The 27508-nt window shown below is 49.0% G+C and overlaps 1 protein-coding gene and 1 long non-coding RNA gene across 11 annotated transcripts in view; one reads left to right on the forward strand and one right to left on the reverse strand.

The window, feature by feature from the left end:
* The window catches only part of PDZD2 (PDZ domain containing 2), a 343515-nt gene extending 316862 nt beyond the window's left edge, over positions 1 to 26653 (forward strand). For 8 of the 10 annotated variants that reach the window (XM_078066602.1, XM_078066604.1, XM_078066603.1 and 5 more), the window contains 10 exons: positions 623 to 657; positions 1399 to 1555; positions 3072 to 3868; positions 7709 to 7853; positions 10241 to 14255; positions 15038 to 15155; positions 18465 to 18566; positions 19253 to 19514; positions 22151 to 22285; positions 23703 to 26653. In XM_078066602.1, the coding sequence (XP_077922728.1) occupies positions 623 to 657; positions 1399 to 1555; positions 3072 to 3868; positions 7709 to 7853; positions 10241 to 14255; positions 15038 to 15155; positions 18465 to 18566; positions 19253 to 19514; positions 22151 to 22285; positions 23703 to 23887 (5951 nt within the window). In that variant the 3' untranslated portion in view covers positions 23888 to 26653. Of the gene's footprint in view, positions 1 to 622; positions 658 to 1398; positions 1556 to 3071; positions 3869 to 7708; positions 7854 to 10240; positions 14256 to 15037; positions 15156 to 17508; positions 18192 to 18464; positions 18567 to 19252; positions 19515 to 22150; positions 22286 to 23702 lie in introns of those variants that run through there. The other 2 variants (XR_013445502.1, XM_078066608.1) reach the window with 2 other exon arrangements.
* The window catches only part of LOC144381062 (uncharacterized), a 31343-nt gene continuing 5455 nt past the window's right edge, over positions 1621 to 27508 (reverse strand). The window contains exon 3 of the long non-coding RNA XR_013445503.1: positions 1621 to 2800. This is a non-coding gene — a long non-coding RNA (uncharacterized LOC144381062). The remainder of the gene's footprint in view (positions 2801 to 27508) is intronic.

Consider the following 27508-nt stretch of genomic DNA (forward strand, 5'->3'; position numbering starts at 1 on the left):
TGTGCAAGCTCTTTTTGCTCATGGCATATAATTTAAAGTTTCAATGCCAAATCTTTTCATCCTTCTACTAAAAACCAAAATAGGTATTCAACCCTTCCCCGAGGTTCCTTCAGGAGTTTCTTGAGTGGCATTTCTTTGTTCATTGATCCTTCAATCCATTCAACAAATATCACTGAATACTTCCTAGATCCAGGTGCAATGCTGAGCACTGTGGGGTCAGATCAGTGAGGGTCTCAGCCTTATAAATAGTTGAGGAAGGGAGATGAGGGGCATCCACTTATAATTAAATTGTACTGTGTGTATGAAAATTGGTGTATGGGTAGTATAAAATACTTTTAAGATTCAGAAGAAGTTACCTCCAACTGGGATTATCATGGAGGTGATAACATCCACGTTCGGGCTTGAAGCATGAGCAGAACCTTGGGAGGTGGGATGGAGTAGGGATCGGGTACCCGGGTTGAGTGCATGCATGTCTATACCTACACACGTGGCCCATCAGTGTCAGTCAAGCGAAGAGGGGTTAATATGTTTGGCTCCTTCTTTTGTGGTTAAGAATGTGAACCTATTTGTAAGGATGTATGCTTTGCTGCTTTGACATTATGGTGAATTTTCTCTCCAACAGGTACCCCCTTGAAGAGTCCCTCTCTTGCAAAAAAGGTGAGTCAAGGCACACTGCTGCCTCATTCAGCTGGCCCATGAACCAGATCCTGGCACCCAGAAGTCAAACCTGAGGGCCCAGCCCATATCTTTGTCCGGGAGTCATTTTAGCCACTTTACAGACTACGGCAACAATGCTAATTTGAGAACAAATACAAAAATGTGTGTTTCTTTTATTAAATACTCATCTAAGAAAAGAATAGAGCAACAAAATAAAAGAACTGAGCTTCAGTTTAAAAACAGTTTTCAAACTGCTCCACAATAAAGGGGTCTCTGGTTGGTTTTCGGGGGACCTATGACTTTAAGGAGACTGGAATGTTTCCCAGCTGGTGATTCCTCAGTCCCAGTGGATCTGAGCACAGGATTCAGACCCCCCTCTTTTCTGTTCCATCACTAGGCTGAACCAGTGGCTTGGAATGTCATTCCATTTTCCTATCTCTTCCCCCAGTGGTTTTCCTGGGATGGTTGATTAATCGCTGCTGTGGCTTTTCTGGTCATTGCTAAACATTTGGCCAAAAAAACAAAATCTTTTAAAAACCTCGTCTGGCAGCAACCATTGCCGTTTTCATCAGTTGTCTAATTTAGCCATCCTAGAGTCAATGGAAGTGGGTGTCTACTCTCACCACTGTTTCAAATGACCGTGGATGAGAACGAAGTGTTCTTGGAAAGCCAGGAGTTACTGTTTGGGATAACCGGCCTCTGGCGCGCCTCCCCCATCAGCCCGCACGTCTTCTCCAACAGGACGCCCTGATTTCTGAAGCCGAAGCCTCCCAGGACTTTGCCCACGGTGTCCCAGGCTCCCTGTCAGACCTCGTGGTGGCCGGCTCTGAGGACGAGGACCCCCCAGGCAGCGGCCGCAGCACCTCCGAGGACGGTGGCCCACCAGCCAGCACCTCTAGTAAACCACGCCTGTTTTCTTTATTTTTTTTTTTTTTTAATTTTATTTATTTATTTGACAGAGAGAGACAGCGAGAGAGGGAACACAAGCAGGGGGAGTGGGAGAGGGAGAAGCAGGCTTCCCGCCGAGCAGGGAGCCCGATGCGGGGCTCGATCCCAGGACCCTGGGATCATGACCTGAGCCGAAGGCAGATGCTTAACCACTGAGCCACCCAGGCACCCCAACAACGCCTGTTTTCTGACTCGGGCCCCGTTGGTTTACATAGCGGGGCAGTATAATGTGAACAGGGACCTGGAAGCCGCGCCTTTGGTCGAGTAGAAGCCATCTTTGTACCCTGACTAAATTCCGAACTTATTTTTGGAAAATGCAGCCCCCCACTGCTGACTGGCCCGTCAGTTCTGGGGTGAAGGGTCTGGGTGCCCGTTCTGTACCCGGGCTGTTGGAGGTGACTAACCCGGACAGCGTTTAGATGCGGTTTACCGAGCATCGTCTTGAAATTTCTGGCATGCAATCAGGGTGGCAAGCTAACAGCCTTCTGTTTTAGGGGATTCCTAGCGAAATTCCAGGTCCCTTCCTTCACCAGGCCCTAACTGACTTCTTTTTAGAAGGCAGCTGAGTGAAAGATTCAGAACTCGTAAGAGACCAATGTTATCAGACAGTTGTTTTCAAATCTCCTTGATCACGCTCTCACTATAGTATGAGAGAATGAGCTGACGCGAACCATACTGATTCCTCGGGCTTCGGCTGCTGTGGTCTGCTTTTTTTCCCCTTTGTTCTTTTTTTTACTTCTAACGTCTGCCCAAGAACATCCCTGTCTTAGGACAGGCAGACCTGACCACTCCAGCTCTCATTTGGAACCGCGGACAAGCATACTCTTGTCTCCGACAGCAGCATTTCTGTCACATGGTGGAAGCCCATGTACTTTTCCGTGCATTCAGCAAGCTGTGAAGGGTCTGCTGAGCAGCACGGGCCTTCCCTCCTCCCTGCTTGGAACTCGCGCCGATAATCATCTCAGGCTTCCCTGTACCATGTAGGAGCTTCTATGCCCCCCGCCCCCGTCTCCGCAAATGAAGGAAGGGCCTCATGTGATAAGAAGGTGCCAGCACGTGGGGCTGGTTCCTCTCCGGGCATCGTCCCAAAGAGGACTTCCCAGCAACAGCATGTAGTCTGAACCCCAGCAGTGGTGGCAGGCATCCTGGGCGTTGAATTAAACATTTCTGTCTCTAGGCAGCATACGTGTTCAAGCTAAACAATCCAGAGGTTGAAGTAAAAAAAAAAAAAAAAGAAATTTAAGCAAACAAAAGGGAGGCCAGTAGGAAAAGGAGAGCGAGAAGCCGCTGTCCACTGGGTGCAAATCCCAAGAAGCCATATCACTAAAGCCCGGTGGTCAGCGGCCAGAGGATGAATGGCTGGCAGTTGTGGGGATGCTCCTGTGTAATTGGGGGGGCGGGGTGCAAAACCAGGCCGGCTGGGAAACCCCATTTCATTTGGCCGTTTCTTTCCCCATCCCCACCAGCTCACAAGGAGCCAGGAAAACCCAGGGCCAACAGCCTCGTGACGCTAGGAAGCCAGCGGACCTCTGGGCTCCTCCACAAGCAGGTGACGGTTGCCAGACAAGCCAGTCTCCCTGGGAGCCCGCAGCTCCTCCGGACCCCACTCCTCCGCCAGAGGAGGGTGGGGTGCTACGACACAGACGATGCCACCGACGAGGGAGAGTTTGACGGGGAAGGGGACTGCATTTCCCTCCCGGGGACCCTCCCCGGTCCCAGCAGGCCTCTGGCGGAGGACGACTCGAGGCATGTCCTGATGACCTCTTCCAAGGTCATGGGTATCAACAGCCGGGGGGCACAGCCCCAGAAAACCATGGTCAGCAAGGCCTCCTCAGTGCCCCTCCTCGGCAGCTCACGGGACTCAGAGGAGAGTGTCCCAGAGGGTGTGGGGGACACTCCTCCCCATGCAGCCAACCTGCTGGCCTCTGCAGTAGCCCCCAGCGGTGGCCCTGGCTGCTCGGGGAGGAAGGAACTATCAGGATCGAGGAGTTCGCCCAAACTGGAATACAAAGCCGACACGGGCAGCCAGAGTCTGGGGACCACAGATACCCCCAGGTCCGCCCAGCAGAAGAATGACAGCCTGGGGTCCAGGCACAAAGCAGTGGCCAGGGTCAGCCCACACCACAGAAGGCCCGAGGCTGATGCCAGGCCCAGCAACTCAGCGACAGTACACCTGACCGATGGAGCCGACGACCCATGTGTCCAGGCCACTTCCGTCAAAGAGACCAGGACTGGTGTTCATCCAGGGGGATCTGTGGAGAAGGTAACTGATTTCCTCTTTGTAACTTGGGACCTGAGTCACTACTGTGTGAGTGAGGATGGGGTGTGTGAGGAAGCGGGGGGTAACCTGCCGGAAGGGGGGAACGGTTGGAGGCTTCTGTTTCAGAAGTCGTTCACTGCCATCCACGGGCTGCTCGGGAGCCTGTCTGTGTGTCAGCAGGCGGGTGGGGGACCGTGCCCAGGGATCGGGTCATCGATCCTGCCGGAAGATGAAATCGCTCTCTTACCCGGACACGGGGCCATGGTGGAGGAGCGAAGGGCGGCAGGAGGCTGGTGAAGAGCACTGGGTCTGCTCCACTCACGAGCTGGGTGACCAGTGAGGCAAGTTATCGACCCCGATCATCTCTCAGAGCTGGGCTGACCATCAAACACAGCTTAACAGTGATTCCCTCCAGCTCATGAGGTTCTGAGCAACCCTCATTTTTTCAGACTTTCTACAGTCATTATGTGTAATCAAAGCTACTCATACCCTTGTTGTGAGAATCACGTGAAATAATGGGCATGCTAGAAACTGGTCACACACTGGGGCGCCTGGCTGGCTCAGTCAGTGGAGCACGTGACTCTCAATCTCGGGGTTGTAAGTTCGAGCCCCATGCTGGGTGTAGAAATTACTTAAAAATAAAATCTTAAAGATTTTTTTTTTTTTAATTTATTTATTTGACAGAGAGAGACACAGCGAGAGAGGGAACACAAGCAGGGGGTGTGGGAGAGGGAGAAGCAGGCCTCCCGCTGAGCAGGGAGCCCGATGCGGGGCTCAATCCCAGGACCCTGGGATCATGACCTGAGCCGAAGGCAGACGCTTAACAACTGAGCCACCCAGGCGCCCCTTAAAAATAAAATCTTAAAGGAAAAAAAAAAAAAATTTATAACACACCACTTTAGATGCAAGTCAATATTATTTATGTTATAACTTGGTTACACATACACTAGAACGACCCAGAATTGTCAAATTGCTCGTTTTGAATCAGTATACCCCCACTTAAGCAAGTAGAGGGTACGAGAAACTAATGTTGTTTACGATCTCAACATAACTAGTTTCTCTCTGAGGTGATTTTAAGGCCATATTTATAAAGATGCACGTTCAAGTAGTTTATACACACATACGTGTAAACAGACCCAGAAAATATGAAGTCATAAAAACTATATTAGGCAGAAGGGATTTTTGTTAACTGTATAGAAAAAGAAACATGCATCTTTCTTCATCCTCTAAAAAATGTTATTACTTCCAACTAGCATATGTGTTTTTTTTTTTTTTTTAAGATTTTTGTTTATTGAGAGAGAGAGAGAGAGAGGGAGAGCACAAGTGGGGGCAGGGGGGCAGAGGGAGAAGCAGACTCCCCACTGAGCAGGGAGCCCAACACAGGGGCTCAATCCCAGGACCCTGGGACCATGACCTGAGCTAAAGGCAGAGGTTAACCAACTGAGCCACCCAGGGCCCCCTAGCATATGTGTTTTAATATGCAATGTTCAGCTAATAGGTTAACCCCTTCTTTCAGAAAGTATCCTCAGCCAGTGCTGGATAACTATATAAACCAGGGGTGTTATTCATAATAATATATTCATATCTATATAGAGCTTTTGTTATTGTAAATGAGTATTCCCAATAAGAATTTTGAGAAGCGGGGCACCTGGGTGGCTCAGTCGTTAAGCGTCTGCCTTCAGCTCAGGTCATGATTCCAGGTCCTGGGATCGAGCCCCGCATCGGGCTCCCTGCTCGGCGGGAAGCCTGCTTCTCCCTCTCCCACTCCCCCTTCTTGTGTTCCCTCTCTCGCTGTGTCTCTCTCTGTCAAATAAATAAGTAAAATCTTTAAAAAAAAAAAAAAAAGAATTTTGAGAAGCATTTAAAAGTTTTGCACAAAAGTTTAACTCTTCTCATAAAAAATTTAGTTCAAAAATACCATTTCATTTATATATGAGAAAGAAAATAAAATGCATTGCCATTAAGTATTTACGCTCAAATATTGGAATCTTAAAAAGAAAAAACCTTTGGTAAGTGGGTTTTCTTCTACTGTTTTTATTTAATACTTTTTAAATTGAGATGAACATCACATAACATAAAATTAAACATTTTAAAATACAGTTCAGCTCTCTCCTCTGCTGCCACCTTTGGGCCATTTTATGACTCCTTAACTCAGAGAGTGAATTTCAAATAAATCTGATTTAACTTCCTAGCGAGTTTCTTTTTTTACAGTAGGTTTTAGATAGAAGAAAGGAAGATAAAGTAATTGACACTTGGCTAAAGTGAAATTTTGGAGTATTAAATGTCAATTTCATTTATCCAGATAAGTCCTAGCCCTAAGTACCAAGCTGAGGAGGAGCTGATCTCCCAGTCTTGGATATCACTATGCAGTATAAAGACAGTAACACCTTCCGTCGATATAGCCTTTTGTGGGCTGCATGTGATTTTTATAATGGCTCATTTCATCATCTTTTATTTAAAACTCTATGAGGGGTGCCTGGGTGGATCAGTGGGTTAAGTGTCCACCTCTTGATTTCGGCTTGGGTCGTGATCTCAGGGTCATGGGATCAAACCCCGTGTCAGGCTCCGTGCTGAGCATGGCACTTGCTTAGGATTCTCACTCGCTCGCTCGCTCAAAAAAAGAAAAGTTAAAAAAAATTAAACTCTGTGAGTTAGACAGGGCAAATCTTATCCCCATTTTGTCCCCAGTTTTTCTACTGTGGTAAAATACACTTAACAAAAGTGTACAGTTCATTGGTGTATGTTCATAATGTGCAACCATCACGGCCGTCTCCAGAAAACTCTGTATCATTATACAATAACTCTCCATTCCCCCTCCCACCAGCCCCCAGAAACCGCCAGTCTGCTCTCTGTCTCTCTGATGTTGGCGACTCTCAGTACCTCATCTAAATGGAATCAGACAGGGCGCCTGGGTGGCTCAGTTGGTTAAGCGACTGCCTTCGGCTCAGGTCATGATCCTGGAGTCCCGGGATCGAGTCCCGCATCGGGCTCCCTGCTCGGCGGGGAGCCTGCTTCTCCCTCTGACCCTCCCCCCTCTCATGTGCTCTCTCTCTCTCATTCTCTCTGTCTCAAATAAATAAATAAAATCTTTAAAAAAAAATAAAAAAAAATAAAAAAAAAATAAATGGAATCAGACAGTATTTGTCTTTCTGTGATTGGCTTATTTCACTGCCCATAATGTCACTGTCCATAATGCCCTGTTGTAGCATGTGTCAGAATTTCCTTCCTTTTTAAGGCTGAGTAATATTCCATTGTACGTCAGTCCCACATTTTGCTTATCCATTCTTCTGTCAATGGACACTTGAACTGCTTCCACATCTTAGCTATTGCGAACAGCGCTGCTACCCACATGGGAGTACACATATCTCTTAGAGAACCTGCTTTAATTCTTCTGGGATATATCCAGAAGTGTGATATCTGGATCGTATGGTATTTCCGTTTTTATTTTTTTGAGGAAACTCCATACTGTTTTCCATAGTGGCTGCACCATTTCCCATTTCCGCCAGCAATGCACATGGTTCCAATTTCTCTATATCCTCGCCAACACCCGTTATTTCTGTTTTGGATCATAACCACCCTTGCAGGTGTGACGTGACATCTCCGCGTGATTCTGATCTGCATTTCCCTGATCACCTTCATTTCAAAGTTGAGAAAACCGAGGCTTAGGAAGAGTAACAAGACCGTGCAATTTCTAGCAGGCCCTACACCCCGAATCTGGATCTTGTGGCTCCTAGTCGAGGGCTCTCTGAAATTTCCCAAAGCAGCGCTTTTCCATGTGTGATGTCTTAGGGTGCAGAAAACCTGAAAGCTGTCGACAGTGACTTGTGGTTGTCATTGGGCTAGGAACCTCTGGGGAAGCAGACCACCAGCGATGGGCGTGTCCCTGCCAACTGGGGGCCTGCCGGTGCCCCGCCCCACCCAGATGCTGGCCGCGGCACCGAGAACCTGCTCGAAGCTGCACCAGAGCAGGGGCAACAACCCGGGACAGGTAAGATGATTTCATTGCTTGTTAAGCTTTAAGATGGGAGGGCAGAAGTTACCCTAATAAAAATGCTACATGTGGAGAGCTATGAGGGGTGGGGAAAAACACCTCTTACACAGATTAATGATATTTACAAGCTGCCTGCATTTAACAACTTCACTAGATCGTTGTGCCTAAACTCATAGCTTTATTTCCACATCAGAGTACGTCCATTTTCAGCCGCTTGACACTCTTTACCTATTTTGTGACGGGTACCTTAATGAATGAGACATGAGATGACACAGAGAAGTTCCTGCCCTTCAGAATTTCAACACTTGGCTCTCGTGAAATCAAATGCACTGAGAAATATTTTGTACCTCCTGCATCCGCAGAAGATAATGTTTGCGCAGCCTGCTGAGGTCAACAAGATGCTCTTGGCCTGCATGACCGGTGCTGGCCCCTGGCAGGCCCTCCTAAGCACTGACGCGTCCGTCTCAGCCCCTCTGTGCCCCACTCTAGCTAGGAAACTGCACCCATGTCTTCTTCCATGTCCTTCTGCACCTGCAACATCGTTTGCAAAGGCTGCTGGGCCCTCCTCCCCATCATGTGCCATAATTGAGTCAACATCCTTCCCATTATGGGACATTTGTGTGTGTTTGGGGGGGAGGGGTACAAGGGCAGGATCATTTTGAAAGGTGACATCAAGGACTGCCTCTATGTCATTTAATCTCCCTCAAAAACGCTTTTCAGTTACACACTTTGCAATAAAGTCAAATTGCTAACAAAAATTTAGGGTTTGTTCAGCAAGTGAATCCGAAGCTAAAGAATAACCTTCAAATCCCTTCCTTTTGTGTCATCATGACTTTTCCCCATAGTTGGCACCAGCAGAAGCAGAAGGGAATTCAAAAGGTTGAGCAGAGAAGGACAAGAGCCCACAGATTCAAATCTTGGCAGGTCCCCCGCCTTCCACGGGGGCCTGGGGAAGTTACGCCCAGTCTCCACAGGGGTCTGGATGTGGCCAGGTGCTCTCTACACAGAGGTCATGCAGTCAGGGTTTAGAGAGTGGGGTGGGCTGCGGGGCCGACTTCCCAGGTGACCTCTGGCTATACACTCTGTGACCCTGGATGCATTGCTAAGCCACGCCGTGCCTCAGTTCCCTACTGTTCCAAAGCAGATGGTGACAGGACCTACCTCACGGTGTTGGGAGGAAAATTAAGTGCGTGAAAAACTCTTAGCACAGTGCTAAGTCCTAATAATTGGTCCTTAATGTTGACATAGGAACTTCAGGAGGGGAAAGGCATATGCAGTTAAGATGGTTTGCGTGGGAGATGTGGAAGGAGTGTAGCATTTGGGGAGACAGGCTTCTCAAAGCAGGTGCTTTCGTTGTGACTGTTTCACTGTAACCCCTGGTTCCTAAGAAAACAGCAAATCTAATGTTCTCTTTTACACCAGTTTCCCCTGATTATCAGATGCCATGTGCCAGGGGCGGACAGATTAGCCCAAGAATGTGCAGGGCCTTATAGGGAGGCACCTCCAGGACAGTGGCTCTCCGGACCCACCTCGTGGAATGACCGTTTCCTGCTGTCCTTGGCATCAACACCTTTCCCTGCACCCCTCCGATCACATGCTCTTTCTTCCCTGCTTTCATTCCTTTTTTTTTTTTTTCATCTTCCTCCTCATCACTGTGTGGTCAACTCTCCCCCCAGGACCCCCATCAGGTCCCCACCCCTTCTGTCCACACTTCCCGGGTCATGTGGCCCTCCAGTTCTCCCAGTCCTCTGAACACGCTCAAGACACAGCTCAGACGCGGTGCAAGCCTGCAGCCTTCTGCAGCTCCTGTGTGTCTTCCCAAATTAGCCTCCTCTCTCCTCTCCTGCATGAGCAGTGAGTCCCCAAAGGTCAGCACCTGTTTTATACTTTACTGCACGGCTCACAATCCCACACCGTGAGGCCAAACCCACAATGAGAGCTAAACTGGAGACCCGAGACCTCCGCAGAATGAGCGCAAGGCTAAGGGATGAAACAGAGCCACAGCCTGGCTCCTGTAGCTTTTGAAGCTGTCAGAGCGGACGGTGTAGAGAGACTCAGGGGAAGGGTTTCTGGTGTCCCCATCCTTAAAAATAACCGAGAGAGAAAAGGGCAGAAACAAAGGTTTATGCTTCCAGCCAGTCTGAGTTATTTCAGAGCATCCAGAGCAGGGTGGTATTTGTTAGATGTGAGTGCTCTGTAATTTCAGAGGCAAAAAGAGAACGACAAGAAGGCTACATTTAGGTTGTGGCAGGTCCTTCTGGAAAAAAAAAAAAATTGAGATTGTTAAGTTTTCCTTTTTTTTTTTAATTAAGAGTTTTTCTATTTTCTCATTTTCCCCTCTCTCTCCCCTATCACCCCACCTTTCGTTTATATTCTCAACCCAGGACTAGATGGCCCCCCAGACCTCGTCCCTACTCCAGGGCAGAAGGGGGCAGCTCACCCTGACCCCAGCGAGACATCAGTGGACACACAGCAAGCCAGGCGGCCTGAGGACCCCGGAGAGCCGGTGTCACCCAGGGTTCCGGAGTCTGAGGACAGATGTCAAGTCAGACTCGCCCCGGAGCGCAGCTCACCCCCCGGGAAGATGACAGCGGCTCGGCATGACTTTGGCAACACTCCAGCGGCCCCAGAAGCCAACTCGCCCGGGAAGGCAGCTCCCCACAGGGGAGGCCCTGAGGCAGACGGAGCGTCTCCAGCTAGTACCGTCCTGTCCCGAGACCTCACGTCCCAGGAGGAGAGACAGAGGGTTCCCGGTAACCACAGCAAGACTCTGCAAACAGGAGTCCTCGTTCCTGAAAACTCCCAGGGCTCTGCTCTGCTCAAGGCAACAGACTCTGGGTCTGAGAGGGCCCCGCAGGCCAGCCCTACCCTGCCGTCCCCTGCTGACAAGGCTGACGGGGTGTGTGACCGTGTCTCGGGCCACTGCTGCCCCAGAGAAAGTGGGGGCAGCCCCGTAACTGACATCGACAGACTCATCAAGGAGCTGGATGCTTCAGAACCAGGACTTCAGTCTCCTCAGAAAGGGGACCGGCTGAGTCAAGAGGGACATTCTCAGGGCCAGCCTCCAGCAGGAACTGGAAGCGGAAGTTCCCACGCTGCTGAGCCGGTCATGGGGAACCAGACCCCCACCCCGAGGAGGGCCTGGGCAGCTGCTGGCCAGCCCCCTCACCCACAGTGGGCCTCCCAGCCTTCGGTTTTGGATTCCATTAATCCTGACAAACATTTTACTGTGAACAAAAACTTTTTGAGCAACTACTCTAGAAATTTCAGCAATTTTCATGAAGACAGCATGTCCCTGTCAGGCCTGGGTGACAGCACAGAGCCATCTCTCTCATCCATGTATGGTGATGCGGAGGACTCGTCTTCTGACCCTGAATCACTCACCGAAGCCCCACGAGCTTCCACTGGGGACAACTGGTCACTTCCTCGTTCTCAGGGGTCTTCTCACAAGGAAGACACTACGGAGTCTGAGGAGGAGCAAATCGAGATTTGTTCTACAGATGGCTCCCCCAATCCCCCCTCAACCACAGCTCAGGCACCTGTCCAGGCTGCACCCTGCCCTGTGTTGGCCAAAGTTCTGCCATTAAAGCACAGTGCTCTGAGTCAAGTGGTGGGAAATCCATGTGAGAGAGCGTCCTTTGTGCCAAGCACCTCATGCCCTTCAATTCCAAACTCTTCCCAGCCATTTGCTCTCCTGGATGTAAGCTCTCGGGAGCATGAACTTCATGCAGACAGAAGGATATTACAGAACCCCAGGCCCCCCTGTGAAGAAGAAACCATGGAAGCCGCCAGCACGAGCTCAGCCGTGGAGAACGGCCAGCCTCCTAAAGGCGCCAGGCATTTTCACAACCTCCCGGTCACTCTCAGCAATCTGAACATGGTAAATGGTTTAGAACATGACCTGCTGGGTGACAAAACCCCAAATAAAAAACAAGAGACAAATGTCAATGCAACTGAAAATCGGTCCCCCTTCAGTGTGAATGTCCCTAAGGATGGAGAATCCGTTTTGACGAATCTGCACATCTCCAAAAGTCAAGACATGGATGATGTGCTCCAGAAACCAAAAATGATCTCCAGGAGGCCCATCATGGCCTGGTTTAAAGAAATAAATAAAAATAACCATGGTATGCATGCACAGGGCAAAACTGAAAGGGAGCAGCCCGTGGTGCCCGCCAGAAGCCCTGACTCCAAAAGTCAGGGGTCGAGTTCCAGCCACAAAAAGGGGGTTGCTGGGCTTCAGAGCCCCCCTCAGCCAAAAGTGACTCTGGAAAATAAAGACCCACCTAAAAAAGGTTCAGTGGAAACACTTTTAAACAACTGTCAGAAACCCAAATCCGGTCCTAAGCTGAAGAGACTGAGCATCAAAAGCAAAAGCAAAGTCACTTCGGAGGCCCCTGCTGCTCCTATGGCCAAGGCTGGTGGGATGGACCCCAGGAAACCCCTCATTTCACCCCAGACCTCCCACAGAATGCTTCCTAAGGGCGCGGCCCCCCGGTTCCACACAGCCGAGCACGAGGAGCCGGACAAGGACGCCCCAGCCCCCCCCATGCCCCCCCAGTGCGTGCTGGAGAGCCGGCCGCCGCAGCCCCCCGCGTCCGAGGCGAGCATCACAGCCTTCGTTTCACCCCACGCCTCCCCCAAGACTCTTCCGGAGCAAGGTGCGTGCCATCGATCCCAGGCGGCTTTCCACGCAGAGCCCGACAGAGCCCGCGCGGCCGCCGCTGCCTCTCCCCGCGGTGGACCAGAGAGCAGGGCGCCCCCTGCACCCTCGGGGGGCAGCGCGTCCAGGGCCGCAAACGGGCAGGAGGTCCCCCCTCCCGGGTCCAGCCAGCCGGATCCAGCGCCGGAGGCCGCCCAACCAGGGGTGACTGGCGACAAAAGAAGCGAAGTAATTGCTGGCGATCCCCTAGAAAGAACCAACCAGCTGAAAATAGTTGAAATTTCTTGTGAAAGAATGCCAAAGGATGCCTGCGGTGACAAGCCGGCCGAGAGTGGCAGACTAGGAGGGTTCTGGGCCCAGAGCAACTGTCAGGAGAAGACTGAAATCAGACCCTGTCACCAGTCACTGGAGCCGTCCCCAAATCCTCTGTCGTCGCTCCCATCTCGTGCCTCCCAGGTGGAGCAGGAAACCCAGCGATCTTCCAGGATGGCAAAACTGGCCTCTTCCTCCTCCTCCCCACAACTGCCTGCTAAAAAGGCACATTCCTCCCAGGGGAAGGCGAGCCAGGCGTCAGGCTCCCTAGGGATGCCCAGGAATGGCACAGCAGGGGGCCCAGCGCTAGATGACCATCCGTACTTCACACCAAGGCCGGCCACCAGGACCTACTCCATGCCCGCCCAGTTTTCAAGCCACTTTGGCCGGGAGGGCCATGCCCTGCACAGCCCAGGTCGCTCTCATCGGGACAGCCAGATCCCTGCAACGAGTGGGGGCCTCCTTGAGGCCAAGGCCTCCAGAGGTGGTGTCCTTGGCCTGGCTAACGGACAGGGTGTGTATAGCGTAAAGCCCCTTCTGGAGACATCGAGGAACCTTCCGACCACAGACGAAGGGGATGTCCTTTTGGTGCAAGAAAGGAGCTGCCTAGTCACAGACAAAATCAAAGTCACCAGAAGACATTACTACCCTGAGCAGAACTATGAATCTACCTCATTTTTCTCTGTGAAGCAGAGGATCAAGTCTTTCGAGAACCTGGCCAATTCTGACCGGCTGGCGGCCAAGTCTGGGGCGTCCCCCTTTTTGTCAGTAAGCTCCAAGCCCCCCATTGGGAGACGGTCATCCGGCAGCATTGTCTCCGGGAGCCTCGGCCACCCTGCTGACCCCACAGCGAGGTCACTGAGACGCAGCCTGAGCTCCTGCAGTGAAAGCCAAAGTGAAGCTAGCATGCCCCCCCCCCAAATGGCCAAGTCCCCGTCCAGCACGACGCTGACCGTCTCCCGGCAGAACCCGGCGGGAGCCGGTACCAAGGGCCCTGACTCGGCCCCAAAGAAACCACTCGGTCCTTCTGGAAGTCCCACCCCAGCTGCGGCTCCACCCTCTCCCAGCAAGAGGAACAAGTCCTCGGTGCGCCACAGCCAGCCCTCGCCCTTACCCCGCTGCAAGCTCCAGGAGCTGCGAGCCTTGAGCATGCCCGACCTCGACAAGCTCTGCAGTGAGGATTTCGCGGCAGGGCCCGCCGCCGTGCTCTTCAAAACGGAGCTGGAAATCGTCCCCAGGAGGTCGCTTGGCTCTCCCGCTGCAGGCCTCAGTGGGTCCACTGCCCTTTCATGCCCCATGAAGCGGGGGGACTGGGCCTGTCCAGGAGGAAGCAGCCCTAAAGCCAGTGAGCCTGGGGCACCCAGTTCAGCCCATCATGTGGGTGAAACCCCCCAGGATCTGCCTTCTGGAAAAGGCTGGTCGGTTAAGTAAGTTATCTTCCTCTCCCCTTTTATTCAAATAAACTTTTTTTTTTAATTATGAGCTAGCTTTAGATTTATAGAAAAGTTGCAGAGATAATGCAGAGCGCTCCCGTGAAGAACCCCTCACCGAGCCCCTCCCGAGTTGGCAAAAGAAATGAACACTGGAAGAACACAATGAACTAAACCACAGACTTCACTCAGATTTCACGGAACACATTTCACTTAACACCCTTTTTCTCTTCCAGGATAACCACATTACATTTAGCCCCCTTTGTTTTTAGTATCATTGCTAGAAACCCACAGTGCCTGCAGAGAAGGTGTTTGCCAGAATGTGGCTCAGGAGAGAAGCCTTAAGGGACCTGGCACTTAAGCACGAGCACCCACCACCAGAGAGATGAGAGAGGACAGGGCAGGCTGCACCTCGGGGGAGAACCTGGGCCTTTGAAGGTGACCAGAGTTTAGCAGAAAATTTCTAACATATTTTAAAGAATTTTTTTTTTTTAGATGTCAGAAATTTTCTTTTAAGCTCTAGGACTGGTTCCCTGACATCCGGGAGAGATCCCAGAAGCCACAGTCCTTCCCAGTGCTGTTGGCAGCCAATGAAATTCCTGTTAGAGCTCACAGGATTCTCCGTAGTTTGAATGGAGAGTTACCATGACCAGAAGAGGGCATGACACTCAGAAAATGCCTGCGATTTGGTAGAAAGGAGATCATTTTAAATACATCCTTATGAAATGGAAAAATCGCCTTTTTCTTTAATGTTTTTCAAATATATTTATATTCTTTAGTTTGGATCAGCTTCTCATCTCAGCAGGGGACCAGCGAAGACTGCAGTCTGTTTTGTCATCAGTGGGGTCCAAATCGACCGTCCTAACTCTCATTCAGGAAGCGAAAGCACAATCAGAGGTGAGTGAAACCGGACAGGCCGGGGAGAAGGAGCGGCGGCCGCGTGTGTGCCCAGGTGTGGGCCCCCAGCCCGGAGAGGCCCCCCAGAGCCCCGGAGAGCCCCACCCCGGGTCCGTGCAGGGCGTTCTTCAGCTGCGCCTGACTTCTCTCTCACTTCGCAGCTTGCTCCTCAAGCTAGGCCTTGTCTTGAATTCCAGGTGCAGCTGCTGTTTTAATTCCCCAGTGGTGACTAGCTGCCCTCCTCCTCACCCCCCACATCTGGAGTTTGTCTACAGAGGTCCTCAGAACGGAACTGGGTGTCTTGGAGATGGGAGGGAATGAGCACAAGCACAGCCCGGCCGCTAGGAGGACATTAACGACTTGTCAAGGGAGCCCCCTGCTGGGGAAATGGGTTAGCGCATCTGTGTAGCCCTGCCCGGGCCCCCAGCCTAGGGGCTTCTGAAGCCTGGGGCTCAAGACAGTGTGGCTGACGGGTCCTTACAAATGAAGTCCTTCCATAAATCGGAGGTGACAGTAAACAACAAAAGAAGCCATGGTTCATATCTAGAATATGTCTCTGAAGAACAACATTAATTTCTCAGGACTACCCATAGAGATTCGAACCCTAATAAATGAATATTTCTGTTTAGAGGAAAAAAAGCAAACATGAACAATTTCTCAACTGGTAATATAACTGGGTCACTGATGGATCCGAGAACACTGTTGCAGAAATTCTAATATTACCCAGAAGGGCTGTGACGTTGGCATCCACTGAGGAGTGAACCAGGATGGAGAGGCGGCCAGTTGTCCTTGGCTCACACTCCCTCTGGTCCGCAGCCCACTGGTTTCAGTCTGTGCAGTGAACCTTGAGACGTCCAGCATTTTTCACTCTCAGTAAAAGGGACTAGTCTGTCATCTCCTTCCTTCAACTTGTGACAATAAGTAAGCATCTCCTGCATGCAAGTCTTGTTCTGGCACTTCCAGTCAAGGTGGCACGGTGGGATCACGCTTTGCCGGGTCCCTTTTCCTCCAGACATTTCAGTGTTAGAGAAAACGGAGAAGGAGAAAACCAAAAAGTCTCAACCAACTCACAAACGGGATGTGCATTTTCAGGGACCACAAACAAAAGGGGAGACTTTTTGTGTGGACAGGATGCCAAGCGCCACCAGGAGGGGTGGGGGGCATCCTCTGGGGCTTCCCCCGCCCTCGCTCTGGTTGTACACTCCCCACCAGACAACCCTGTGGTCTGGTGTGGAAGCGCTTTCCTACTTGGATGACAATGCGGCTCTTCCCCTTATAATCCTGCAGGCTTCAGTTGCTTTCACGGAGCAGCATGAGCGGAGATGTCCTCGCTCTACCATCTTCAGAAGTTTCCTGCTTGCTTTTTGAGTGTGGTTTGTGGTGCTGAAAATGGAACTGCACACGATTCCCTGTGGCTTCCTGATGGGGGCGCTGTGAGAGATCAGAGGTGGAAAATAAGCCCTGCCCCTCTGACCTCAACACACCCAAACCTTGGCAAGCTCTCGGGGCTGCACGGAGCTTCCCTGATGCTGTGCTAAGCTACTTAGAGGCGAGATTTGGCCTGACAGCTTCTAGCACACTTGTATCCTCAAACACAACTAGAAAATTTGAGTAAATTAAAATTTTGGTGTTATGTCCTGGAATGCAGGAGAATCCCATTTTCAAATATTGTCTTTGCTCCCATAAAGGCACTTAAGTCTCTGAGAAGTACTGCATTACCTCCCAGAAGCTACACAAAGGTCATTTACCAGACCACATGCTCCCATTTTCACTGAGAAAGCCTAGTCCTCATTCTCTCCACTGAACAGTGAGCATATAAACAGTTGGCCTGAGCAGTAAGTCTGCCCGATATTCTAGTGTTGACATATGGGCATTTGGGTTGAATGAACTTCTTTAGGGAGGTGTAAAATGTTTGGGGTTACTCTTTAGGACACACTAATGGAACTAAACTCTTTCTTTTAAATATTGGGTTCCTTCCCCAGCACACTACGGAGCTGGGTCTCTCTCTTCAGTGTTCTCACTTTCTCTCATCAAAGCAACCCTGAAGGAGTTAGATGCTTTTTCTGTTGCTGAGCTGAAAACACCCTGAACTGACAGATTATATATCACTTCATGGGGAACCTCGCAATACAGATCTTTAAAATGTTGCTCATCATACATAGTGTGTGAGCAAAAGAAGTAAAAATTCAGAATTAGCTAAAATGTTTTATTTCAAAATAGCTTTTGTTTGATGCTTGAAACATAGGACATCCTTTTGTTACTTAACCCTAGGACACTACTAGGAATATTCTAGTCTCGATTCGAGTTGACAAAGTACTTTATATTTTTTAACATACTTTGTATTTTATGACAGTTCAACTGCACCTGAAATCCAGTGAACTGAACATGGCAGGACGGGGACATAAACTGGCGGCCTCAGCTCCTCTCATCCTGCCCCTTGGCATTACTTCTCTCTGATCTTGTTGACCTTGGCTTGGCTAAACTGTAGACAAACAGTTGTACAATAAAGAATGCCCCTTCAAGATCAAATGGTGTGCTCTGATCAGATTTGGGAAGACATAATCTGGTGCCTGGAATAGCTCCTAAATTGTCCCCTGTCCCTGCCCCATCCTGGCTCATGTCCACCCTAAACATGGGTCTGTAGCTACAGGATGGACCCTCAAAACACCATCGTGTCAGCACCACCCAGGAGGGGTGCAGGATGCTTGAGATGAAGCTCCTCCGATTCCGATACTGTGTGAAAGCTCCCGAATAACCACCGGGGTTCGTGCTGAGCAGCTCTGCCCGAGGACTCTTGGCACCAGGAATATACAGTTGCCTCTTGAACAACACAAGTCCACTTTTGCACCAGATTTTTCCAGTACTGTAAATGCATTCTCTTATGATTTTTTTAAGATTATATTTATTCATCAGAGCGAGAGAGGAGAGATCGAGCACAAGCAGGGGGAGTGGGAGAGAGAGAAGCAGGCTTCCCACTGAGCAGGGAGCCCGATGCGGGGCTCGATCCCAGGACCCGGGGATCATGACCTGAGCGGAAGGCAGACGCTTAACTGACTGAGCCACCCGGGCATCACTTCCTTATGATTTTCTTAATCACATTCTTTTGCCCTAGCTTTAAGAACAGGGTCTATGATACAACATAGAAAATTAACCAACTGTTTCTAAGTAAGGCTTCCAGTCAACGGCAGGCTCTTAGTGGTTAAGTTTTAGGGACGACGTTCTATGCAGATTTGACCATGCGGAGGTCGGTGAGCCACCCCCTGGGTTATTCAAAGGTCAACTGGACTTTTTTCTGTTTCTTTTTACTAGAATAAAGAAGATGTTTGCTTCATCGTCTTGAATAAAAAAGAAGGCTCAGGTCTGGGATTCACTGTGGCAGGAGGGACAGACGTGGAGCCGAAACCAGTTGTGGTAAGTGACCACATCAAGATGCTCCCCGGGAAGTCACTCCTGACACAGTCTCAGAGGTGCTCAGGACAAAATTCCCACCCGTGAGCTCACAGCACGCTGCTGTTTGTCTCCTCCTAACAAAGCAAAAGTGGCAAAGTGGGGGGAGTAGGACATAATCTAGCCATTGGCAAAGATACACATTTTTACCACAGAGCCGACCGATGTGCATACCGAGTGCCCTATTCAATGCCAGTACGTGTAAGCACGGTTTTCTGGAGTTTCCTCATGTTCACCTGAATACTTAAGCACTAGAAAAACACGAGAATCAACTGACCCACTCTGCATGTGCTTCTGAAATTACTTCCTTCTCAAGAACCACCTCCGATTTTAGATCACTCAGAGGCCTCTGAGATCACGAGGCAGGCCGCCCCCGTGAGGCCAGACCAGGTCCTGTTCGTTTTTGTGACCTTACTGCCCGGTGGAGCGCCAGGCACAGATCAGACGCTGGCGAGAAGTTGAGGAAAAAATGTATTCAGATGCTGGCACCGACCTTTGTAATTCCCTCCCTCACACCGCACAGGCTTTCAATGAACCGCGTTCGTAGGATTTTGCAAACTTGCCATTAGAAAGTTCCTCTACCACAGACTTGCATCTGCCCTTTTGCTTTGACTGAAGTTTCCAAAGCTTTTGTCTTCTCCTTGCCCCAGGTGCACAGGGTGTGTTCTCAGGGGGCTGCTTCTCAGGAAGGGACTGTGAACCGAGGGGATGTCCTTCTGTCCGTCAATGGCGCCTCGCTGGCTGGCTTAGTCCATGGGGATGTCCTCAAGATTCTGCACCAGGCACAGCTGCACAGAAATGTGCTCGTGGTCATCAGGAAAGGGAACGATCGGCCCAGAGCCTCCAGTGGGCAGGAAGCCAGTGGGAAGGGCGCGCTCTCCAGGAAGGCCAGCCCGCTGGAGCCCGGTGTAGGTAAGACAGCAGCCCAGCAACCGGCCAGGTGTGAGCAACCGGCAGGGCAGGTTCTGGCTGAACAAAAAGGGACCTAACTACTCTCATTAGGGTCAGAGAAATCAAATAGAGGGGCGCATGGTGGCTCCATCGGTTAAGCGTCCAGCTCTTGATTTCAACTCAGGTCATGATCTCAGGGTCGTGAGATCGAGCCCCCATCAGGCTCCACACTGGGCTTGGAGCCTGCTTAGGATTCTCTGTTCTTCTGTCCTGCCCCTCCCACCCCCTAGCCCCACACCATCTCTCTCCCTCTAAAAAAAAAAAGAGAAAAGAAAAGAAATCAAATGTAGTGACGTCTAATGTTTGTGGATACTTCTTGAAAAAGCAGTGTTCCTAGTAAGAGAAACCACTGCCCCCCGTAGTTAAAGCCATGCTGTCGAAGACTTTGAACGACTGCTTGACAGCTTCTCTACATGTATGAAGAAAGAAGTCCTTTCACATTTATATCTTCTTAGGACTTAGGTAAAACACGAAACTCTTGTGATAAGGGGAATCATGGAGAGTATGCAGAAATTCCAAACTGCCATTTGTCCTTGGAAACACCAGGGTTTGTATTCTTTCCTGTTTTAGAAAAACATAAGGAAATGAGGGGGCACAAATGTTTAAAAACAGAGACTGTAGCCTTAATCAACCAAGAGCTTATAAAAAGAGGTTGAGAAGTGGATTTCCTAAGCGCCCTCCATACTGTCATCCCAAGGCTCGCTGGGAAGGCATACGAGGTATTTGCTCGGAACTAAGTACTGCTTCTATTTCTGAAGCACAAGGCTGAGGGCGGCCTTCAGAGAACTACTTCAGACCTCCGTGGTGTCCTCTCCCTTAGAGTTCAGGAGCAATGTCTTTAGTCCTGAGAGCACGGAGAGCCTCTGGAAGCTCAGGTCAGGGCACTGCCTTCTGGAGAGGTCTTTGGTTTCTTCTCAACATCTCTTCCTAGTAAAGTCAAGGGTAGTTGAATTCCTCTGTTCAACTTGGCTTCATGGTGGCCTGGGCTATCCGTGATTTCTTTGCTGCAAACAGCACTCATTTCCACTGAACAGATGGGAAACTCTTCCTGTCCAGATGCCTCCACAGGCTGGAAGTATTCTCACCCTTCTCTGTTGTCTTGCTTTTGCGCTTCTAGAAAACTGAAGCCCGTCTCAATATTGGGAAACACCTTAAGTCCTCAGACCTTGTCATGCTCACCTTTGCCCCAGCACTGTCTCAACTGCTTGGTCTATTTTCAATGGATCCAAGAAACTTAACATCACAGGAAACTCCTGGCAGCTTCCAGAGTTTTTAAGCCTCATGAACTTGCGATATGGAAGGCTATTGTCATTTATAATCAATCATTAAGTATTCCTGGGACACCTTCAGAACATCTGGCCTTGAACCAGATTCTATAGAGTCACCAAATTATAAGCACTTCCAGGGCTTAAACTTTTTCATAGTCCTATTCCTTAAAATTCCCCTGCCCAGGGCTCCACCTGAACCCACGGAATGATCCCTTCACATGCCCCGAGAGCATCCCACTTGAGGACAGATGCAGTGGGCTGCACAACAGAGGCACCTAGGAAGCTTTTTAAAATCCTACTGCCCAGCAAATTCACCAGCTCAATTAAATCAGGGCCCTGAGTCACTAGCTTTCTAAGGTTCCTAGGTGATTTCAGTAGAATCCGGCCCAGAGCTGAGAGCCGCTGTAATGGGCCTGTTCTCCTGTTTAACAGCAAGTGAAATCACCTACTGAAATTCCTGTGGCACATTGCCTTCAGACCCCGTGGACGTACAGTGACCTTCTTCAAACCACACCGATGGACTGACCTTTCTGTTCAAAGGCAGGGATGCTGGCTACCTTAGCCTCAAGCCCAAGTGGGCAGTTTGCACGCGTTTGTTGCAGTGGAGGACCCATTGCCAGGGAAACGTGCCCCCCCACACACACACCCCCGTGGAGAGGGGAGATGGCAGCAAGGGCAGGAGCATGCGCAGCAGAAGGGGGAAGGCGCGGAGCTCCGGGACCCACGATCGCAGTCTCACGTGAGGCCTGGCACTGGGGTGTTGCAGGTTATCAGTGCCGGACTGTGACCCTCTGCTGCCGTCGGCACTCAGCGTCGGCAGGACATTGAATCTGATTCCCCAAGCGTGACTTCACTGAGATACACGACCACAGTGTACGGGGCTTGAGGGTTTCTGCTTGGGCCCCAAAGCTGCCTCCATGCTTACAGAAAGTGCTCAGGGGCGCCTGTGTGGCTCAGTCAGTTGAGTGTCTGGCTCTCGATTTCGGCTCAGGTCATGATCCCAGGGTCCTGGAACGGAGCCCCGCATCAGGCTCTGCGCTCAGCAGGGAGTCTGCTTCTCCCTCTCCCTCTGGCCCTCCCCCCTGCTCACGTGCATGTGCTCCCTCTCTTAAATACATAAATCTTTAAAAAAAAAAAAAATGCTTTGAAGAGCAAATGGTGCACGTACAGCAGGAACATAGCCACGAGGTCAGCTCCAAATTTGGGAGACCAATCCTAACGCTGGTTTCAAAGGGAGACGGGACTCAGGGGCGCTGGGGTAACACATTTGGGGGACTGGAGAGGTGGTGATGAGTGTCATTTCCATCCTTACGAATGTCGTTGCTGCAGGGAGAAGCGTACCTTCACATGATGCGCTGTGTGTTGAAGTGCTGAAGACCTCTGCTGGGCTGGGCTTGAGTCTGGACGGAGGAAAGTCCTCAATGGCTGGAGATGGGCCCCTGTTCGTTAAAAGAGTATACAAAGGTAACACCCTAGAAAAGCCAGTCGGCTCTTTTCTGTGTCTGACTGTGCCTTCCCTTTGGAAAACGATTTCATTGTCTCTCACATACAGGGTGTGCTGTGTGTCAGCCCTGCTGTGTTTTACACGTATGAACTCATGTTGCTCCCCCCCGACAATCCTATTATCCCTGTTTCACAAAGGAGAGAGTGTGCCACAGGGGAATTACACAAGCACCTAAGGTCACACACACAAGTGGCAGAACAAGGCCTGAACCCAGGCAGTCCGGCTCCAGGGTCTGTGTCCCTAACCTCCATACCAGATCCCTAACTCCGTGTTCGTAACTAGTATTAGCTGTAACTCATGTAAACATACCAAGTTAATGCCATCAAGAATTGCCAGCCAGGGGTAATTAACATTGACCAAGATTGTATTTATTTCAAATTGCAAATACTAGACTTCAGGAAGGTCAGATGAGAGCAGTAAAGATCGTTGAAGTATGTGGTAGATACAAGGTCTCTTTATGAACTTGAATAATTATTTTATGATCTTGGACAGTTCTCAAAAATCTCTTCAAGTTCCTGAGCTACACAATTATATTCAAAAAGTATAATTATACTGGGGCACCTGGGTGGCTCAGTTCCTAATCTCAGGGTCGTGAGAGTGAGCCCCCTGTGGGGCTCCATGCTCAGCGGGGAGTCTGTGATTCTCTCTCCCCCTCTGCCGCTTGCCCCCAGCTCTCAACGCATGCTCATTCTAAATTATCTTTTTTTAAAAAGTGTAATTATACTAATAATATCAGTACATATAAAAATCTGTATATCCTATTATATATAATAGTTAATATTAAGAGTATCAGTATGTAATATATAGAACATACTCATGGGGCGCCTGGGTGGCTCAGTCATTAAGTGTCTGCCTTCACCTCAGGTCATGATCCCAGGGTCCTAGGATCTACCCCGCATCAGGCTCCCTGCTCAGCGGGAAGCCTGCTTCGCCCTCTCCCACTCCCCCTGCTTGTGTTCCCTCTCTCACTGTGTCTTTGTCAAATAAATAAAATCTTTAAAAAGAAAAAAAAACATACTCATAACCTTGTTATAGAGAAAGCTGGGGTGTAGAAATATGTAGAGCTGTGTAAGTAATCTCCACAGTCACTGATTAGCGATCACAGTACATTGGATAGAAGTGGAACCTGTATTCCTGCATTTACTGGGCATTTGGACTGTTGATTAAATACGTTGAAAATACCTTCTCCTAGTCCATTGCTTATGTAGTTAAATTTTTCATGGGTATATGCTCTGTGTGTCTTAAGAACTATTTCCCTATCCTAAGAACACAGGCCTATCATTCACAGATTTTTCTCATTTAAGTTTTTAGCTTACTTGGGATTTATTTTGAACACTATGAAAGTGCCCAGGCATTATTCTGCATTTATTCTCACAGGTGGTGCAGCTGAACAAGCTGGAACAATAGAAGCTGGAGATGAAATTCTTGCCATTAATGGGAAACCCCTGGTGGGGCTCATGCACTCTGATGCCTGGAATATTATGAAGTCTGTCCCAGAGGGACCCGTGCAGCTGGTGATTAGGAAGCACAGGAATCCTTCGTACAACAGGCACCGGGAGTGACACTCACTAGTGGTGCTCGTTACATTTTTTAACAAGAATCTCCTTTTCTCAGTTCCCTTACTTTAGCAAATCAGAATAACTTCTTTAAACAGTGGGTTCCTAAACAGTATAGGCAAGGACTATAAAAATCTCCAGGTTTTTACTCCTAAAAGAAGAGCTGACCTCTGCGTGCGACGGCAACGGCGCTGACCTCTGGAAGCCTGCTACCTGGACCACGAGGCCAGGAGGGATGCTTTTGCTTCGGTGCCTGTCCCCTGCCTTTTATGTTTACTGATGGGGATACACGATGTGGCCTGTCCTTCTTCATTCGAAACACCTACTTAAGACCTTCGCATCCCTCCCCTCCTCGCTCACCGTACCCAATCCTGGCAGTGAGGGAGCTAACCCAGTCTGAGGGGCAACACCAATGTCACAAGTGAAGGACTACAGTTTTATATAGTTTTGTAAGTAAATAAGAGAACGCTTTTAGGCACATTCAGTGGAAGGAACTGTAGGTCTGTACGTTATGGTGAAAAGAAAGTAGACTTAAAAAAAAAAAAAAAGAAAGAAAAAATCAGTTATGACCTAACAGTTAAGCTGAGCTCAGGAATTATCCAAAAATGAAAAAGCAAAATAACAAAGTGATATTTTTTAGTGAGTGTAATGTGCAATGTATGGCTGCAGAGTTCAACTCAGTGGATTACAGATCATCATGAAGTGCTGATCGTGATCTGAAAGTGTAAGTCGTAAGGCTATTTTACAGAAATGCCGTTCTGATAAACCATACTAAATAGCCATGAACTTTGCTGCTTAGAATGAGCAGCAAGTTCCAGCTCTGAAAGCACCTTGCATCTAGTTCGGAACTGGTCTTGAATAAGTGCTTGAATTCAAGACCAGTCAACACAGGAGTGGGCAGAAATACTACAGTCACTGGGTTTCCATTTCTATATTTTATGCACTCCAAACACTAATTTAAGCTAAATTTTTAGAAATCTTTTTAGCATCCTTGGATTTATAAACATAGGCATTACATTTACAACCCAAAGGGCGGAGCTTAAAAATAATCCTTTTAGGGGGCTTTGGGGTGGGTTGGTTGGTCTTCCCCTTGCCCAACAAGCGTAAGGATAGCCCCTTTCTGAGCACTGGCCCGCTCTTCCTGACCTGGGTGTAATGACGCCGCTGCAGTGACGGACGTGTTTGCTGCTTTTGTTTTCCTGTTTTGCAAACTCTTCCTTAGGCTAGAACTGTTTCCGTGCCGAAGACTGCTGTGCCTCACACTGCCTGTGACACTCGTCCCGGCTGCTCTCTGTCAAAGCATGACTTCTTCCCAGTAGCTGCTCCCAGTTCCAAAACTGGCTTTTCTCCTCCGTACTGCACCTTCTTTTCTTAAATTCCAAACCTCCATCAGCTTCATTTACCAAAATGAAAGAAGAAGACAATGGGGAGTGCGGGTGAGTCACTCTTTCAAGGTAAAGAAGCAGAACTGTGTCGCACAACCCAGATCCGAGGGGGAAGCAGACCAGCTGCTCGAGTCCTGGGAATACGGGTGAGGACGCGAAACCTGCGTGCATGAGGATGCCCAGGTTTTATGTTGGACGCTTCTTTCAATAACCTACAGCCTGGGTCTATGGCTTAGAGAAAAGAACTGAGGTCACCGTACCCCCCCCCCCCGCCCCAATCATGGAGATGCTTGAGCTGTCACCTTCGTACATCGTTTTTCCGAGTGACTCATCCCTTAGAGAAAACCTCCATAGAGTTGGCCCACAGGGGTCTCTCAGATGAGAATGAAGTATCTGGCTGGTGTGAGCCCAGATTTCTCATTTTTTTTTTAACAGGTTATACAAAAGAGAATGTGGTACAAAAGTTAGCTAGAAAGACCTGATTAATTTAGCTTCTACTTTTCACTACACTTCCAGGTAGGATACTATAGGCAGTCAGTGCAAGGTGCATGCTAGATTGTTTTTAAGTCTCTGGGGTCAGTTGTGTGGTTTCTGCTTTCCTGCCTAAATGGTTAAGAGAGTTATTTGCCTCCACTCTTCCAGCTGTGCCTCCCAGTAAGAAATTCACAGTCCTATGTGAACAGACCGGAATTTCTAGAGCAATTTGGAGCAATGGAACGGTCTCCTTCTGAGAGTCTCTCATCATCTTATCTGAAGAGTGCAAGGGTAGACCTTTCACTCTACTAGCCTAAAGTACGCTGAAGTCATCATTTCTAGTAGATCTTGCCAGAAGGGTTCCCCTGGCCAACAGTTGGAACTTAAGGGAGAAAGCAAAAGGCTAAACTATCTCTGACCCTAAGACAGAAAGCTACTTATTTGTCTTCAATGTTCAAGGCATGACTAGTATTTCTAATTAGTCTAATTCCCACACTTCCTGAAGTGAGCACTAATGGTATTATATTATCCTACTAAAAAATTTCATTGTTTTGGTTTTCTAATTCATCAGTCATCCACAATAAGCTATGAGGGTAAATACGTGTTATAACAAGTAAACTGTAGTTGCAAGGATATTCTGTGAAGGTTGAAATAGGTTGGGTTGCATTTCTGTCCTCCAAACACATCTCATTTAATTTTATGGTTGACTTAATTGGCACCACACCTGTTGTATGATATTCTATATTATCCTTTATTTATGTAAAATAAAATGCCTTATATATTATTGAAGAGTAAGTGCAATAATATGAAATAGCCTGTACATTTTTAAAATGTTGTCGCCAAGTTATGTAAATCCACATCTCTGTAAACAACCTTTTTTAAGTAATTTTAAAAAAATAAACACTGCTTACTACTTGTTTTTTTTTTAAATTCTGCCATCTATAAAGTAAGCTTGTAAAATCTCAAGATAAGACATGTTTATTACCTAAATTATTACATCAATGAGTGAGCAGTCCAAAAGCAACAGAAAATCAACAACTCTTACATGGCCACACTAAGGATCTGGCATAATCGAAAGCCATTCCACCTCCTGAAATCTTAAACATCCCATGCCTTTGCAACCTCCTCACCTTCTGGATCTTACCCACCCCCCCTTCCTCCCATTACCACTTAAGTCTTCTGTTTCAGCAAGCCCTCTAATCCCCTGACAACTGTCCATCTTCTCCCCATCAGAACCCCCACCCGTTCATTTCTCCTCTGTTCAGACTAGACCCATGGTACAGCACAAGCTCCACCCAGCCCAGACTCCTCACCCTCGTCCCAGCTAATCAGGGATCCTTCCTTCCAACTAGCCAGTTGGTTCCTACACTCCTCTTCCTAGAGAAAATCCTACAACCACACAGAATAATGCTGCTAGAAATTCCTGGTTTCCAACCACAACTGAACTCCCCATGCTACTCAGCAATTGTTTGTCAGTTTTTTTTTTCTCTCACTTGTTTATAATGACTACAGTTCCTCCTTTCTCTCAAAACCGCTACCTACTCACCTCCCCCTACCACATGCTTGGGTGACCTGGGATCCTCCTTCATAAAAATAAAAAGCATCTAGTTTACTTAGGCTCTTCTGATTTTATGATGCAGACACCAACCTAGAATAGCACAAGAAAGAAGATAAGATGGCATCTCACAGAAATCTAAGAATGGGACTCAGCACATGACCAGGCCTCTGAGACTGGAGGAACAACGGGGTTCATGGGTGTTCACTCAGT

Source organism: Halichoerus grypus, chromosome 2, assembly GCF_964656455.1.
Source record: "Halichoerus grypus chromosome 2, mHalGry1.hap1.1, whole genome shotgun sequence".
NCBI classification, from domain to species: Eukaryota; Metazoa; Chordata; class Mammalia; order Carnivora; family Phocidae; genus Halichoerus; species Halichoerus grypus.